At 42.9% G+C, this 18220-nt stretch overlaps 1 protein-coding gene across 1 annotated transcript; it reads right to left on the minus strand.

Moving 5' to 3' along the window:
• Positions 1 to 2754: 2754 nt before the first annotated feature.
• Positions 2755 to 13489, minus strand: LOC142209021 (phospholipase A2 inhibitor and Ly6/PLAUR domain-containing protein-like). The gene is made up of 5 exons (XM_075277956.1): positions 13388 to 13489; positions 11051 to 11170; positions 9497 to 9643; positions 6933 to 7088; positions 2755 to 5266 (listed from the first exon to the last, which is right to left on the minus strand). The coding sequence occupies exons 1-5, from the start codon at positions 13443 to 13445 to the stop codon at positions 5073 to 5075; spliced, it is 675 nt and encodes a 224-aa protein (XP_075134057.1). The 5' UTR covers positions 13446 to 13489; the 3' UTR covers positions 2755 to 5072.
• Between the last annotated feature and the right edge of the window lie 4731 nt (positions 13490 to 18220).

Here is an 18220-nt window from a genome sequence, read left to right on the forward strand (position 1 = left end):
ATACTGCATCCATGGGTGTTGCCAGATAGGACAGGGAGGGGGAAAAACCAGGAGACGTTCTGTTAAAATTACACAGAGATTTACTTGTTTATTATAATTTTTTTTAACCTCTCCGTGGCCAAAGAGTTTTTGAAAACATTTTAAGTAAATGTTTTAATTGTGGAACTTTTTTAAAAAAAAATTAAAATTTTTGCTTTTTTAAAAAAATTATTTGTAATACATAAAGGAAAAAGTCTTGTGGTTTACAATTGACCGCAATGTTTTCCTATGATTGTTAACTGTTGGTCTTCTCGTGATAACAGCGAGATTTCCAACAATGTTGCGATCCTTGTTGATGTCATGTGACATGTCATGCTTTCCGAAATGGAAGGGTTAATAGTTTATTGCTGTCGACTAACAAAATGAACGGAATGGAGAAAAGAGACATGTAAACCCTTGACCTTTGCCCTTTGCCTTCTCAGTACTTGCTAACAGTTTTTGCCAGAACTAAGCAGGGAGGTTGCCACCATCTTGGAGAACTAAGCATAGATCTTCTGTAGATGTTGGCTTGCTCCAATCCTTCTTGCTCTTCATGTAGTCCCAGACAGACTGGAGGATGATCAGATCAAGAGTATATCTTTGGGTGCTATATAAAATCACTCCCAGGACTCCTCCTCCAAGGGGTAAGGGTCACCCCAAATATTGATGTGATTTACATTTCTAATTTGGTAATTGACAAAAAGAAAGTATTAATCATTCGTAACTTGTAGCATTTTTCCATACGTGCCTGAAAATTCTGCACAGTATCCTATAGGTCCATATATCTGGCACTCTAAGAAGGCCTACATTTTTGTAAGACACGCATGCCTCCATTAAGTGCTTTGTATATTGAAGATGCAAATGTAGCATGAACCGGAACACATCTCTTCCTACTGAAGCAGAACAATTAGGCTTACCTAATTAATCTTTAGAAATTAAAACATATTTTCTGGTGACCTTTAACCCCATTGTTATTTTATTTTTATAGTTGCATTCCATTGGCCTTAGCTTTTTACATTTTCCTATTGACCTAACTGTTGAGGTCTTGGTTTTTGCAGCTATAATGCTACTTTAGGTTCACACTTGCACTTGGGTATCCATTCTTTGGGTTCACTAGGGGACCCGAAAAATGGAAACTCAATCACAAAGTGATTACCCTAAAAACTAGAATGGGTCGGCCGGGTTTCCGCTCGGAAAATGCAGAGAGAAAAGATTTGTTTGGATGGAATTTCAGAACGGAATTCAAGCGCTGATATGAACCCAGTCTTAAAGGTGCTCTATATCCAATGGCTATATAGCTTATTAAAAATGTCCACGGCAAAAACAAATTTCTCCAGCAACTCTCCGATGATAAAATATAACTTTTAATCAGAAAACATCATAAAATGACCAAAAATTTGATGTCAATCACAAAATAAAGAAAAGAAATGTAAACCCCCTAAAAAACGCAGACGCGTTGCGGAACCATCGTTCCTTCCTCATGCACTGAGGAAAGAATGAGGCCAGCTAATGAGGGCCTGGCAGCCAATGCCAGCTTGAGGTCAGTGGTGTATATATATATTTGATCCAGCCTTGGTTCCTTTACTGTCACCATCATCATTATTAGTATTCACTCATGTCACTGAATAATGGAAAAGTGCTGTATGCGGTGGCCCATGCAATTCCCCAGGCAGGAAGGGCACGTGTCATTCACATACGGTAGCTGATTGGTTGCTGTGGGTAATGTCAAAACTTGTTTATAGTCATCTGTGGGCTTATTTTTGGCAGGACTACCACATTGGCACTTCAATGACCAGTAAAGGAAAAAACTCTATACAGTGCCAGTTTTAGAAAAAGTGGGGTCCTGGGCAAAAATAAAAGTGGGATCCCAAATGTTGAAATATTGTACCTAATACATAGTCACATTCTGTTAATTCGATGTGCTGCAGTGCGTATCACTGGTACTTACACTGTAAAACCTATAAGTATAAAAGGTGCAGAAACTCTGCAGAGCAAAACTCTGAGGTTGCAATGAAAAATGCTGCAGAAATAACGTAACGCATTTCCAGTGCAGTCTTTTCCGCAGCATGGGGTCTTACCCTGAGGGAGTTGTTTCATATGTATCTACATTTTTTGCATAGCCAAACTAGTTGCTTGTGACCCTTTATAAATTAGGTTCAACAAGGCCTTGAGTTGTGTATATGATATGGTTTAGGAAAAGAGACATTTATATGTGTCGGAGGGGAAGAGGACACAAAATTTGCCTACATGGGGCTCTAACACTCCACTGACGCCCGTACCTAATCTTCTGTACAGATTGCAGATACTTCCACATAGGACATGTCCACTGCTGATTACCATAACTTGTCATCTGTCCGCAGAATTGGTGACCTCATGTGTCTGATCAGTGGGGTCCTAGAACATCAGATGTGAACTGGGCTATACCAGCTTTGCTCAACCCTTGACCAGTTCTGGCAGTAATACATTAGATGTTTTCAGAACTACTGTATATACTCGAATATAAGCCGGCCTGAATATAAGCAGAGGCCCCTAATGGGAAAACGTATTGACCCGAGTATAAGCCGAGGGGGGGAAATGCAGCAGCTACTGGAAAATTTCAAAAAGGCACTGCTGATGCTATCCCACTCTAGGGGTCTTTCCATCGCTTTATAAGCCAACCATCGTCGCTGTGAAGCCCAAATAATGTTAGAGAATTAAGAGGAGGAAACCCATTTTATTACACAACATAGACGATGAGAACATTCACATTATAACATTTATTGGTTGCTTTCTGGTACACCATTGACATTGTGTAGACATTTATTGGATAAGAGAACCTGGCAGTAAGTTGGAGCTACTAAGATAAGGACCTCAGTGTGATCCCCTAATAAAGTTAATGGGTACGGCTTCACCCACTAAACCAGACCGGTAACTTCCGTGCCCTAAATTACGGATCACTGACCAATCATGTGACATTTTTGACATTGTTGTCATTTCAGAACTCCTATGACTACACCTTTGTTCTAACAGGTGGTGAGATCACAGCCCTTCCGGTTTCTATGTAGCAGGTATCACTTGATCTCGGCTCATTGGCTGAGAAGGATCATGTGGTCAGGTCTAAGGTTCCAAAGATGGAATCCTGGAGAAAACAACCATCAGGTGTTATAATACAGTAACACTAAATCCAGACACGATAAAGCCTTTGTAGCATACAGATAGGCAGAACATTAGCATAAGCCATGACTAGCCAAAATCTAAAAAACGGTCTACTAAAACCCCTTTAAGGGAGTCTGTCACCGGAACCCAGCCCAGGACATAGGTTAGGGTCAGCTGAATCAAATAGTATTTCCCCTTGTCAATCGTTCCCTCCATGGCCAAAAAATTGCTGTTTTTGTCAATATGTGTTGTCATTGCTCCAAAGAGGTAAGCAGCAATGCCCTCGTTGCTCCAAAGAGCTCATTTGCATATTGACAATGAGGCAATGACTCACAAGAAGACAATATTTGATTCAGGTGACCCTAACCTATTGGTTGGGTTTTGGTGTCACATTCCCTTTAAGGTTGTGAGCCACCCATGACAACACCTCCTATCGTTTTGGTCCAGCAGATTCGGTTATCAAAGGGATACTAGACCTCTTGGAGACTGTTCAGATCTATTTTATTACCTGAGCTGTGAAAAATAAACAAAAAATACTGGAATACTGCGCTAAATACTATACTTCTATATCCAGACAACACAATGATAAATGATACGGTCAAGACTAGGGATGGACACAGTGGTTTGTATCGAGCTAGGCTTGGTAAGAATTTTCCAAAAATTTCAAACTTTTTGAATTCACCACCCACAAATAACTATTATATTCTGGGGTCTCTTCACATTGTCATCTCTCTTGGGCTCCGTTGCTGCATCCAATGGCCCCTTGGTATCCTCTTTGGGCCTCTTCCCAATGACATCATCAGTCCAATTGTTCAGACCCCCCAAAGTATAATAATATCGGTTTGTCTTGGAATGAAACTGCCGGACTAGCCAACAATAGTCGGCAAAATGAATCTCGCGAGGTTTGCTCAACACAAGCCAAAAAGATTTACAAGCAAGAACAGTTCAGCTTTTGACCCAAGGAGGATGTTTTATTGGGGTTTGCCCCCTGTTGGGTCACCTCCTTGCTCTCCTAATAATATATGGCTATATGGACTTTTGTGACGAGGGGCTTCACTGGGGGTTCATTGATGTTCCCATCAGTAAAGTGTAGTATGCAACAGAAATGTCAATAGAGTTACGATGGAGCCAGTTATAAGTCAATGGGGCCCAAGAGTTAGAGTCCTTGCACAGGAACGATTATACATCTGATTTGGGGCTGACATGGAGTTGGATGACATCCGAGTGTATTCCAGGACACTTTCATGTCTTCCTCGTGGGGTTTCCAGATCCAATCCAATAACACGGAGCAGAAGACCTACACAATAATCCTTTGTGTTGTCGGAATGGATCTGGAAACCCCATAGATGTTAACGCATCACAGAGTGCACTTGGATGTCATCCCGATGCCTTCCATGATAAACTCAGCCCCAACTCGGCAGTATGCATGAACCTTTGCTTTATGTATCTGTTATATGATACAATTGTGTCTTACACTTAAAGGATGTATCTGGGACTATGCTATTTAACTCCATTTCCTCTTCTCCGACTAGTGACTCAGTCCCATTCAAATGCATAGGGATGAGATGCAATACCACACACAGCCACTATACAACGTATGGCGCAGTGCTTGGTAAGTAGTAAAGAGGTCACAGCGATTAATATCACAGTCCCGGACAACCAGTTTTGTCAAACAAATGTTATATTTCTCAAGATCTCTGCTTGCTGTCATTTAATGGAAACCATTGTTGTGCCCTTCCTTGTAATACAATCCTCTCTGGTCATGTGATGGGGGCACAGGTGCTCGGCGCACATGGCGGACAGTGTTGTATAGTAATGGCGTAGGTTTCGGGGCTCTGTCTGCACCTGTGTGACCATCACATGACCCGGGCAGGGTCTTATCCACTGGCACTTGCTGTAGATACAACATATCTGAGGGTTTATGAAATGGCTTTCATGATATAAAGTGCGGCCAGCAGCATGGCAGGCAGAACCGGAGGGAAGGCAGCCGCCCCGCTGGTGCAAGTATAGGTGATTTCACTCATCGCCCCGCCAACTTTAATCACTGGCTTGTCAGTTTTGCACAATCCTTCCGAGCCGCAGCCACTTGCGCTGTTTCCAAATCTTAATTGTCCTATAAAATGAAAAGTTTTTGCCATGTTATTGTAAGATCAGATCAGGTCCTTAAAGGGGATGTCAGGAGTTATAGAAAGCTGAGTCACTGTGCAATGTACTACAGAGTGTCCCATCATTATCAAGGGATTATATTGCTGCCTGTGTATTATGAGGTTCTGCAGCAGCTGAGGTCAGTATTATGATGTTCTGCAGCAGCTGAGGTCAGTATTATGATGTTCTGCAGCAGCTGAGGTGTGTATTAGGATGTTCTGCAGCAGCTGAGGTGTGTACTATGATGTTCTGCAGCAGCTGAGGTGTGTATTATGAAGTTGTGCAGCAGCTGAGGTGTGTATTATGATGTTCTGCAGCAGCTGAGGTGTATTATGATGTTCTGCAGCAGCTGAGGTGTGTATTATGAGGTTCTGCAGCAGCTGAGGTGTATTATGATGTTCTGCAGCAGCTGAGGTGTGTATTATGATGTTCTGCAGCAGCTGAGGTGTGTATTATGAAGTTGTGCAGCAGCTGAGGTGTGTATTATGATGTTCTGCAGCAGCTGAGGTGTGTATTATGATGTTCTGCAGCAGCTGAGGTGTGTGTTATGATGTTCTGTAGCAGCTGAGGTGTGTATTATGATGTTCTGCAGCAGCTGAGGTGTGTACTATGATGTTCTGCAGCAGCTGAGGTGTGTATTATGATGTTCTGCAGCAGCTGAGGTGTGTGTTATGATGTTCTGTAGCAGCTGAGGTGTGTATTATGATGTTCTGCAGCAGCTGAGGTGTGTATTATGATGTTCTGCAGCAGCTGAGGTGTGTATTATGAAGTTGTGCAGCAGCTGAGGTGTGTATTATGATGTTCTGCAGCAGCTGAGGTGTGTACTATGATGTTCTGCAGCAGCTGAGGTGTGTATTATGATGTTCTGCAGCAGCTGAGGTCAGTATTATGATGTTCTGCAGCAGCTGAGGTGTGTATTATGATGTTCTGCAGCAGCTGAGGTGTGTGTTATGATGTTCTGCAGCAGCTGAGGTGTGTATTAGGATGTTCTGCAGCAGCTGAGGTGTGTGTTATGATGTTCTGCAGCAGCTGAGGTGTGTATTATGATGTTCTGCAGCAGCTGAGGTGTGTATTATGATGTTCTGCAGCAGCTGAGGTGTGTATTATGATGTTCTGCAGCAGTTGAGGTGTGTATTATGATGTTCTGCAGCAGCTGAGGTCAGTATTATGATGTTCTGCAGCAGGTGAGGTGTGTATTATGATGTTCTGCAGCAGCTGAGGTGTGTATTATGATGTTCTGCAGCAGCTGAGGTCAGTATTATGAGGTTCTGCAGCAGCTGAGGTGTGTATTATGAAGTTGTGCAGCAGCTGAGGTGTGTATTATGAGGTTCTGCAGCAGCTGAGGTGTGTATTATGATGTTCTGCAGCAGCTGAGGTCAGTATTATGATGTTCTGCAGCAGCTGAGGTGTGTATTATGATGTTCTGCAGCAGCTGAGATGTGTATTATGATGTTCTGCAGCAGCTGAGGTGTGTATTATGATGTTCTGCAGCAGCTGAGGTGTGTACTATGATGTTCTGCAGCAGCTGAGGTGTGTATTATGATGTTCTGCAGCAGCTGAGGTCAGTATTAGGATGGGTCAGTATTATGATGTTCTGCAGCAGCTGCGGTCAGTATCATGATATTCTGCTTTACCTGCTGTGGTCGAGTTGCTCATGAAGACACACATCTTCTCATCCCCTGTACATTCTACAGTATCTATAGTGGGGGATTCGAAGTCGCACGGCTTCCCCTTATCTACATCACAGGATTTACAGCGCACGCCATTCTTGTCAGTCTTTTCTGTTGGTACTTAAGAAGAATATAAGATTTAGTCTCTCACTCATGGACTTTCCCGGGCCTGATTCTGAAGCCATCTCCTGAGCCTCGCTCTTATACCAACGAAATGGAAAAACTCAACACTTTTCTAATCTTTTTCGTAGTTTCCAGCAGTTGGCGCTCTGGTCGGGAAACTTGAAGGAATCGTTGTTAAAGGGATCATCAGGATTATAAAACATGGCTTCCTCCTTCGTCTCAGGAAATGACCTCATGTGATATCATGAACAGATATATGGTATTGTCATGTGACCCAAAAACATGATGTCACTTGAAGAAAGCAGCCATGTTTTATAATCCTTATCCTTTAAATGAATGGGTTTGAGCTGTAGCATGACCATGTGACCAACAAATGTAATATCACTTCCTGAGAAGAAGAAAAGAGCCCTGTTTACTAATTCCAGACAACCCCTTTAAGCCTGACCCCTAGAAGACCCGCACGACTTTCAGTAATACACTGTCTGCCAATAAGTATTGGACCCCTGGGGTAGAGTAAAAAGACACCATTTCTTCCTATACAATAGTTTGTAGACCCCAGCAGACGCTTCCTTACGGATGGTATTGATGGACACCATACTCCCGGATGCCCGGTGACACTCCTGGTGTATGTGAGCCATCGGTTGGGTGCGGTTTCTCTGGCCAGCACTCGTCGGTCTCTATCTCCCAGTTTCGGGGTCTGCCGACAAACACCGTTCACCTTCCACTTCGTAATCCCATAGGCCACTGTCGATTTTGGGTAATTCAGTTTGTTTGTTATGTCCCTTAACCCTTTCCCGCCGATGGCATTTTTTGATTTTCGTTTTTCGTTTTTGACTCCCCTCCTTCTAAACCCCATAACTTTTTTATTTTTCCGCTCCCAGAGCCATATGAGGTCTTAATTTTTGCAGGACAAATTTTTCTTCATGATGCCACCATTAATTATTCTATATAATGTACTGGGAAAAAATTCTGAATGGGGTGGATTTAAAGAAAAAATGCATTTCTGCGACTTTCTTACGGGCTTTGGTTTTACGGCGTTCACTGTGCAGCCAAAATGACATGTCCCCTGTATTCTGAGTTTCGGTACGGTTCCAGGGATACCAAATTTATTTGGTTTTATTTACATTTTGACCCCTAAAAAAAATTCCAAAACTGTGTTAAAAAAATTTTTTTCTAAAAGTCGCCATATTCCGACGGCCGTAACTTTTTTATACGTCAGTGTACGGGGATGCATATGGCGTCTTTTTTTGCGGGGCCGGGTGTACTTTTTAGTTCTACCATTTTCAGGAAATGTTATTGCTTTGATCACTTTTTATTCAAATTTTTATCAGAATCAAAACAGTGAAAAAACGGCAGTTTGGCACTTTCGATTATTTTTCCCGCTACGGCGTTTACCGAACAGGAAAAATATTTTTATAGATTTGTAGAGCGGGCGATTTCGGACGTGGGGATACCTAACATGTATGTGTTTCACAGTTTTTAACTACTTTTATATGTGTTCTAGGGAAAGGGGGGTGATTTGAACTTTTAATTCTTTTTATATTTTTTTATATTTTTTTTAACTGTTTTTTTATTTATTTTTTTTTGCATTTCTTAGACCCCCTAGGGGTGTTGAACCCCAGGGGGTCTGATCACTAATGCAATGCATTACAATGCTAATGCATTGCAATGCATTGCAAAAAATCATCCTTTCTTTTGCAGGCTGCATACACCAGCCTGCAAAAGAGAGGATTTGCAGACAAGCCTGGGAGCCTGTACAAGGCTCCCAGCTGTCATGGCAACGGGACGTCAGCCCTGGAGCATGCTCCAGGAGCCGGCGATCCCGGCCAAAATGGCGGCGCCCATGCGCCGCCGGGAAAATGGCGCCTCCGGCGCCTATGCCCGCGGCACCGGAGGGGTTAATGCCTCCGATCGGTCCGGGGACCGATCGGAGGCATTAGAGCCGGTTGTCTACTGCTTAAAGCAGTAGACACCCGGCGGCTATGGCGGCCGCCCGGCTCCCGGGCGGTCGCCATAGTTACAGACCCGACATGTGCCGTACTATTACGGCGCATGTCGGGAAGGGGTTAAGGATCGACCATTTCTGTGGTACCCCACAATTACCCCTTTCTCGAAATCGGACAACTCAGCACTTGGTGGCATCTGGCATGTGACTAATGCCAATGGCGGAAGGCGTGACGTACATCATTTACATCATATCTTCATTTGCATGGGTGTCCAAATACTTACTGGTAGACAGTGTACCCACATTGGCAATAGCCACATACCCATTGAGCTCCATTTCAGGGACAAACTCTGGAAAACCACTGTTGGGTTCCTTCAAGATTTCCTTTCAAGAACTGCAGAAATAACAATGGATCTGGGCAGGTTATCCAAGGTGCACCGTTCCTTTAAGAGATACTTACACTTGGGAACTGAAGGAGAACAGTTACTTGTAAAGCAGCAGGAGCTACTGATTCTCCTCACGCTATAGCTTGTGGCCAGGATTCCGCTATACAAGCACATGCTCCTCTTCCCACAATACTGTCTGGACAATGTGATCTCCTTTCCATCTGAAATAAATGTGACATAGGAGGTCAACACTTCTCCCACTATACCAGGGCCATGACCTGAAGGTTCTCAATGCAGAATTGTTACCAGGTCTACCATGACCTACCATGTGTCACCCATGTCTCCTTATGTAGCAAAGGAGACCTTCTGACTCCTGCTTTTACAGCTCTTATAGCCACGCCCCCGAGGAGTCCACAGTCCACAGAGGGCCACTAGCTGAATACTAAATAACATGACCCTAAACATACTTCATGTATTATTATACTTGTGGGCACCAGTGAATTTGAGGGGTATTTATGAACCCACCTATTCCAATTTTTTTGGTATAGATGGGTGTAAATGTGTCAGGTCTTTGGTACACAGACTCTATTTGAGGCTCAATGTCGCCCCTAAAGGGCGTGGAACAGGGGACAGATGAGACTAGTCTGGGCCAGGGACAAATTTACCATAAGCTGTGAGTTATATAGGAAGTCTACGCCAGTCCCTGAATTATTAGGGGGCCGGAATCTCTTAATAATTCAAGCACCTCTTCTACCAGCCGGGGAATTGATCAAGTCTGGCGTACAAATCCCCAGTCTTAATAAATTCCGACTACTGGCAAACACGGATGGAATCCGGTGGCCAGATGGAATAAGCCAAGAACAGATAGGAATTAAAGAGCAGTAGTCCGAGGAACGGCTCATAGATTGCAAGGGTAATACAGTAATGGAGTAGAGACAGTCTGGGAAAGACAGTTCTGAGGAGCAGGAGACTGGAACAAGTCCCAATACTCGAGCAATGGCTGAACTGCCCCATGGGTATAAATAGGCCCAAACAGGAAACAAGATGGCTTCACATTGGCACAGACCGGTCATCTTTGATAAAGGTAATTCCAAGATAAACACAGAAGCCGCCTCCAGTGGTGAGGAGTGGAAGTGCAACATAATATTTCAGAGTGAGAGAAACAGCGGCCACTGGTGGTAGACTAGCAAAATACACAGGGCAACCAATGTGTTTGAGGCCCGAAAGTTATACTGTATGCCCAGTATTAGCTTTGAGCCAAATTATACACAGTAGACTATACATATAGACATTGACCAAATGAGCTTAACATATGGACCCAAATTTGATCCTTGTCCATATTAAATAAACCCGGGGCTGGGGGTTCTTATGTCAAGCTCTCCCTATAATACGCATCGGCCCTGATAGACACATGGTCAGGGGCTCATGAGATGACCATGTTGAGCCCATCATATGTGTATGGCATACTGGAATAGCCAACGCTCATAGATGAACATGGGAAGAACATGCAAGCCCATGACCCAAGGTAACTGTGTAGCCCCTGAGTCATAGAGCTGAGTAATCTCATGGGTTAATATGTTTTTGGGGCAGCCCTGAATAATACGGTACAGTCGTGTTTTATGGCTCACCTTGGGTTTCACTCTCTACGGTTAGAACACAACTATCGGTATCAGTAGGACAAATGACCGAGACGCCTTGGCAGAGTTTAGCTCCGGGCCCGTAACATTCGGTGCATGACAACGAAAGGCCTGAAATATAAAAATGGGGACAATTATTACAGTAGAAATCCAGAGATCTAAATGACCTATACTACTTCTGGCAGCTGAATCAGCTGATCGATGCAGGTTCTGGGTGTTGGACCTCCACTGATTTGATACCGATATCCTGCGGATTGGTCATTAGTATCCAATACTCATCGTATTCGGTCAACTTCTTGGTGGCCGTATTAAAGGGTTAAACTATTTTGCCATTCTTTACATTCATGGTTATATGTAACAGCGCACCATGTGGCCACGTGTGGTATTACATTACAAAACATACAGTATTCAAGTTTGTGTAGAATTATCTCCTAACCTGCCCCCTAGTGGTGGTAACTGAAATATTATACAATAGGAATTGAGCATGGATGAGTCATTTTTTAGCTTGTTCTCTCTCTGGAATCGCTGGGTAACCTCATGGCTATAATTATCGCTCCCACTGGGGCTGTCATGTGGGTCTAGCTTATGTCAGACAAGCAATCACTATACAATTAGGCCTATTAGCTCCGGGAGCTGTGTGGGACAAGCCCTGCGGGCGCGCTGGAGACATCCATATCGGTTTAGGCAAATTCTACTGGCAATCACTTGATCATATTTGGCAGCTGACAGTAATCCGATTATGTGTCTTACAGTGGCCACTAGAGGAGGAATGTGGTATTACATGGTGCTCATTCAAATGAATGGCTGGTTATGCAATGCAAATATTTGGTCTTTGCAGGGGGCCCATCTTCTATCAGGGGTACATGTACCAACATATCCTCATGTATAGAGGTGACCAAGTTTAACTTGACTTTTAACACATTAAGTAAACGGTTTCTAACCACTTTCACTCAACTCTTTACCAATGATCACACACATACAAAGTAACACTATATATTGTGCTGCTATACTGCATACAGTATACAGTCCTGCTATATAATACACATGTACTGTATAGATATAGCAATCCCTAACATGACAAGTTGTAATAAACCTTACCAATGACTTTCAGTAGCTTTTGTGACATAATATCAAGCTTCAACAAGTTATCAGATACAAGTTAGAGACGGCTATACTCGTAACAAAGTTTAACTCATCACTTGCTGTAGTGTGATATCTTGGTACAGAACGTGACAAAAGCCATTGAGAAAGTCAAGTTAAAGTTCTGTGCAGTAGTGTAGTTAAAGGGGTTGTCCAGTAGGTGGCGCAATCCGTAGAGACGTCACGGGGGGAGGGGGGATGTAATAGAAAAAAATAGCCTATCCAGTCCATTTTCCACCACTGGTCCCCTTTGCATTGTGCTGGAAGTCCTGAGCGTCACATGACCTAAGCGGCCTCTGGAAAGGGATCGGTGCTGTCACCCGTATACGTCACCGGGTCCTTGTTTGGTCTCAGTGGTCACGTGAGGTTTAGGATATTCATATGGTATATACACAATGCACTCAGGTATATTGCACACAGCTGTAGCAACATTATCTTGACACAGCAAACGTTAACTTGACATTTTTTTTTTATGTCAAGTTTACATTTGCTACATCTGCACATGCACATAACAAAAGAAACGTGCTCCTTAAGACATAGCTTTCCACTGTGCAGAGGGTCTTGGCTGTGACGGAGATGACATTCCTTCCCTGCAGCTCCTTGCCAGGTTTTCTAAATTTAATCCACTCTCTACACTAACAAGAATAAGGAGCGGCGACTCAGAGTCAACTAGCGAGAGACTCAGCAGACTCGAGAACCTCCGAGTGTGTCAGATTTTCCGAGAATTTTTGCCAGCTCATAGACCTCAATGGAATGAAGGACTTTTTTTTATTTTTTCGAGAAGCGGAACTTTCTAGTTGCAAGGATGAAAGAAAGTGTCAGCTATTCGAAACGCGCGTAAAATTTGCGTTGCGATAGGACGCCGAACCAAATGAAATCCAGGATCGATTACTATTTTTATTGTCATTTTCCAAAATAAATTCCAAAATGTTAATTTTTTTTAAACTTTTCTCTCCGATTAGAATTAGAAACAGAACTTGTCAAAAACAAATAACCAAATCGTAACAAAATCTACAGAATGGGAAGATAAAAATAGAACTTTTTTTTTACATCTGTAATAAAATTTGATTTCGATTTTAAATTTTAATTACAATTTTAGAATTTTTTTAGAAATTGAAAAAACAAAAACATATTTCTTGAAAAATTTAGATATGACGTTCTATATCTTTATATCTAAGAGTTACTTACTTGGAGTTACCAGGTTGGACAGGATGAAGGGAAGCAGGAGAACCGTTCTTTCCATCATTTCAGGAGGATTCTACAAGAACAACTGCGCGAGCTGCAGCACAAGACTTTTTTTCTTCCACAAAGCAGGGCGTTGGTTTACCAAAGTGACTCATCGTGTCTGCATGTGTCTCAGCTTCTTAGGCTCAGAGATGGAAATTTTAAAAAGTGGTTCCGTTTTTCGGTATAAAGAATGAAAGGTAATAATGTCATCAGAAAAATAACGACCTATTGTTTATAGCATGTTTTTATGGCATTTTCTTAAGGATTTTGGTGAAGTATGTTTTTTATCATTTTTCAGGTCATTATTTCTTCAAGAATAACACTGAAATCCTGCAATCTGGTTCACTGTGGTCACAAATGCTAATAATGAGCTAATACTTCTTGTTCTCACTCACCAAATCTAATAATAAACTGATACTTCCTGTTCTTTAGGGATCTCTCCTGGTTCCTCTTATTATCAGCACAGATAGGATTACAATGTGAAGTATCTCTGAGGGCTACTAGGAACCTATCTATAGAACATAGTGTAGAATACGCTCGGTGATCTTAGGAACATATCTATAATACATAGTGTAGAATACTCTTAGGGCTTCTAGGAACCTATCTATAAAACATAATGTAGAATACTCTTAGGACTCCTAGGAACCTATCGATAAAACATAGTGTAGAATACTCTTAGGACTCCTAGGAACCTATCTATAAAACATAGTGTAGAATACTCTTAGGACTCCTAGGCAGTGCAGCACCTCCCATGAGGCGACCTGAAGCGAGTGCTTCAGGCGGCACTATGCCAGGGCCTCAGGGAGGGCGGCATTTTTGCTAACCTAAGCCAGTCCAGGACAAGTTGTCCTGGACTGGCTTAGCACGGAGCGGTGGTTTAGGGAGGCCACTGGAGCAGCGCCGCTCCAGCAGCCTCCCCTCACGCTCAGGCAGAGCGCAGGCAGTCTCCGGGCCTGCTCTCTGCTGGCGAACAACACTAAGCCCTGCCCCTTTCGAGGCGCCACGCCTCCTCCGCTAAGCCACGCCCCCGTTCCGCCCCCTCCTCCCGGCGGGGGGGGGGGGGCGGCTTTCTGTACTTCGCTCAGGCGGCGAAAGGAGCAGGTTCACCCCTGCTCCTAGGAACCTATCTATAAAACATAGTGTAGAATACTCTTAGGGCTCCTAGGAACCTATCTATAAAACATAGTGTAGAATACTCTTAGGGCTCCTAGGAACCTATCTATAAAACATAGTGTAGAATACTGTCAGGGCTCCTAGGAACCTATCTATAATACATAGTGTAGAATACTCTTAGGGATCCTGGGAACCTATCTATAAAACATAGTGTAGAACACTCTTAGGGCTCCTAGGAACCTATCTATAAAACATAGTGTAGAATACTCTTAGGGCTCCTAGGAACCTATCTATAAAACATAGTGTAGAATACTCTTAGGGCTCCTAGGAACCTATCTATAAAGCATAGTGTAGAATACTCTTAGGGCTCCTAGGAACCTATCTATAAAACATAGTGTAGAATACTCTTAGGACTCCTAGGAACCTATCTATAAAACATAGTGTAGAATACTCTTAGGGATCCTGGGAACCTATCTATAGAACATAGTGTAGAATACTCTAATGAATCTAACCTATCTGTCCAATATCTAGCTCTCTAGGGAAAACACAGCTGAAGTTATGTCAAAGTGAACGTGACATTATTGTACACTTGGGTCTGTACACAAAAATGTGAAAACAAATATTCATACTCTCCTTCCGTTACCTCGTTTAGGCTTTTGGCTCTCCTGTTGGCATCCAACACTCTTCTGGGATGTCATTGGACTGCTGATGCTCAATCACAAGCCTCAGCACTGCGACAGGGTCGATAATGTCACATTGGTGTGTGTGTAATAAAGTAAACTAAGAGTAGTCAGCTTCTGTGAGGCATAGTTTGGCCGACTGTGAAGGAGGCTGTGAGACCATCCAAGGCTGGGGGAATGCCCATTCTCAGTGAAGAGGACCATTGAGACTATAGCTAAGGCCAAAGTAGACTCATAGACGTCCTCCTAGACATTAGAGTGGTAACTATCACATACTAAGCATACCTTCTCCTTCTACAGATCAGCTAGCTTTGAAACTAAGAGATTGCTTATCCACTCGAGAGCCAATGGGCCTTATGAAATAAAATACTGTATGTTACTTGCCTTACATTTCACCCATAATGTGTTTTGCCATTATGTAATGCAGGTACTAAACAGCTAAATGACCCATCATGTGTCCAATGTATTTCTATTTAGGGTCCCAAACCTGAGTGTTCAATGAGATGAGTCTACAGAGGGACACATGGCATCCAGTCAAGCCAAGGTCATTAGACCTTACTTCACTGCTAGAAAGTGAAGAGTTCGTGCAGCGAAGCAGGGCGTACTGACTTCAACTTTACCGCAGCAATTCATGTGATGGAAATCCCCGCTCTTGACTAAAAAGGAAACCAACAGCAAAGTGGTGATAGGACACAAAGATTTGGGGAGGTTTGTTGTCCCCAAACTCCAAAACTGCTTCCCTTTCATAGGGTTTTATGGGATTTAGATGTTGGTTTCGGGATCTATCAGTTTACCCAACTATGCTGAGATGTTGACCTGGTTGTACGTGCTCTCATTGACCTTATGCTGAGGTCCCCACCAAGTTGTTCTTTGATGCTTTACCTTGGCTGGATGTCATTGTCTTAAAGCTCATGGATCTTGCTCCTACTATCTCTCTTTTACTCCTGGGTCAATGGCTTCCTTTTTCCTGATGGACAAGTCGAAAACCTGTTATGAGAATCAAAGCTCTTGTACTTTGGTTCTTGAGTTAGTCTAGATTAGAACCTACCAAATGTAGACCATCTCTTCAACTTTATCAGAATTTGTGGAGACACAGTGCCACCAAACTGGTTTGCCTTACAGCTACACTTGTCTAAGTGACTCCCTAAATTTTACCCTTTAAGTGTCCATTCACATGGAGTAAAGTGGCGCTGATTCTGGCACAATAACTCCCGGCAGAATCAGCGCTGATAAAAAGACTCCCATTGAGTTCAATGGGTTCCATCTTCCACGCCGAAACCATTGACCTCAATGGGAGTCTTTTTATCAGTGCTGATTCTGCCGGGAGTTATTGTGCCAGAATCAGCGCCACTTTACTCCGTATGAATGGGCCCAAGTCCCATATGAGGTTGCAGTCTTCACGGCAAGCGACTACTAGGTTTCCACCTCTAGGAGTAGTTTAGTGGCACATGACCCAGGTGATCGGAGTGGCACAGAAGAGAACAGGTTGGTGGACAAGCCGAGGTTAGGGCAGGCTGAGTTTGTTTTTCACAGTAAACAGGCCAATGGTCAGGGCAGGCAAACACAGAGTCAAAACTGTAACCAGGCCGAGGTCAGGTCAAGTAGATCAGATTCAAAGTAAACATAGAGGTTACAATATAGCCAATCAAAGTAAGCTTAGAAACACACAGCTTCACATGGACTAGCAGGCTGGTCTATGAAATGGCCCACATGGCCAAGGGATTGACTGGGAACAGATTTCAGGATTTAGCAGATTCTTAACCACTTCTGGACCGCCCATAGACTATATACCTCCAGGAAGTGGTTGCCTAGTTCTGACAGGACGTACCTGTACGTCCACCAGAACACAGCAGCTGTACGGAGATCGTGTAGCTGCTTTCACTAGGAGCTGGCTGTAACGTCAGCCGGAGCTCCCAGAGAGAAGACAGGGCAGATTTATTACCTCCCGTGCCTTCTCGATTGCTGTGTATACAGCGCTCAATGAGTGCTGTATACACAGCTATGGACGCTGCCATAATTCAGCTGCCCTCTGACCCGATGGTCACGTGATCCGCCGGGAGAAGCATCTTGCAAGAGCTGCTGGGTCCTACAGGAGTCTGTATTCCTCCTGCAACTGGGGTTAAATGTAGCAGCCCCAGTTATAGGAGAAATCAGCCTCCAGTACAAAAAAAAAAAAAAAATCAGATGTCCCCAAAGGTCTCTTATTACCTTATGGGGACACCATCTGAAAAAAAAAAAAAAAATATAATAAAAAAAGTTTTAAAAAAATGTAAATAAAATAATAATAAAAAATAAATAAATAATACGCTAATAAAACGCTGTTATTAAAGGTTATAGCCCCACCCCCGACGACACCATACAAAATAAAAATTACCGTAATGGAGAGGAAAAACTATATTATAAAGTTTTTCAGTGACACTTTGTGTTATTAAATTAAAAAAAAAAAAAAAAAATTTGAAAACCAGACACAATTTCCCTCCTATTATGTTTATATTTTCCCAGATATAAAAAAAATTAAACACATTCGAAAATAAAGATAACATAAAAATAAAGCCCTATGTGTCCCCGAAAAAAGACGCAAAACTTAGTTGTTTGAGACATACGAGAAAAATGTTACAGTCCTCAAAACCTCACATACAAAATAAACCTAAAATGTGTCTGGTCCTGGACCACAAATTGGCCCGGTACTGAAGTGGTTAAAGAGCCAATGAATACACTGTAGGGAAGCCACCAACCATGGCCAGATCTTACTACATTAGGGATGGAGGTCACCAAAAATTCCTAGAAATTCCCTGGTTACTCCTCAGATACAACAGTATTTGACAGCGCGGCCCTACTGGACACATCCTGAACACCCATCACGTGAACTCCCATCATGCACTGCTCCATCTTAACAGGAAATCCGTATTTTTATTAGCTTTGGATGTGAATGGAGGAGAAAACAAACCAAACTAGTAATAAATAAAGCAGAGTATTTGGTAAGTTATCCTTATATGCCTCA

Source organism: Leptodactylus fuscus, chromosome 6 (assembly GCF_031893055.1).
Source record: "Leptodactylus fuscus isolate aLepFus1 chromosome 6, aLepFus1.hap2, whole genome shotgun sequence".
Taxonomy (NCBI): Eukaryota; Metazoa; Chordata; class Amphibia; order Anura; family Leptodactylidae; genus Leptodactylus; species Leptodactylus fuscus.

What these genes read in the sequence shown, in the direction of transcription:
- LOC142209021 (XM_075277956.1), bottom strand. Translation starts at nt 13,445, where the DNA reads ATGATGGAAAGAACGGTTCTCCTGCTTCCCTTCATCCTGTCCAACCTG. An exon ending in CGTAGAGAGTGAAACCCAAG is followed by an intron (nt 9,644 to 11,050) that starts GTGAGCCATAAA and finishes CATTTATTTCAG; the next exon opens with ATGGAAAGGAGATCACATTG. An exon ending in GAGCAACTCGACCACAGCAG is followed by an intron (nt 5,267 to 6,932) that starts GTAAAGCAGAAT and finishes TTCATTTTATAG; the next exon opens with GACAATTAAGATTTGGAAAC.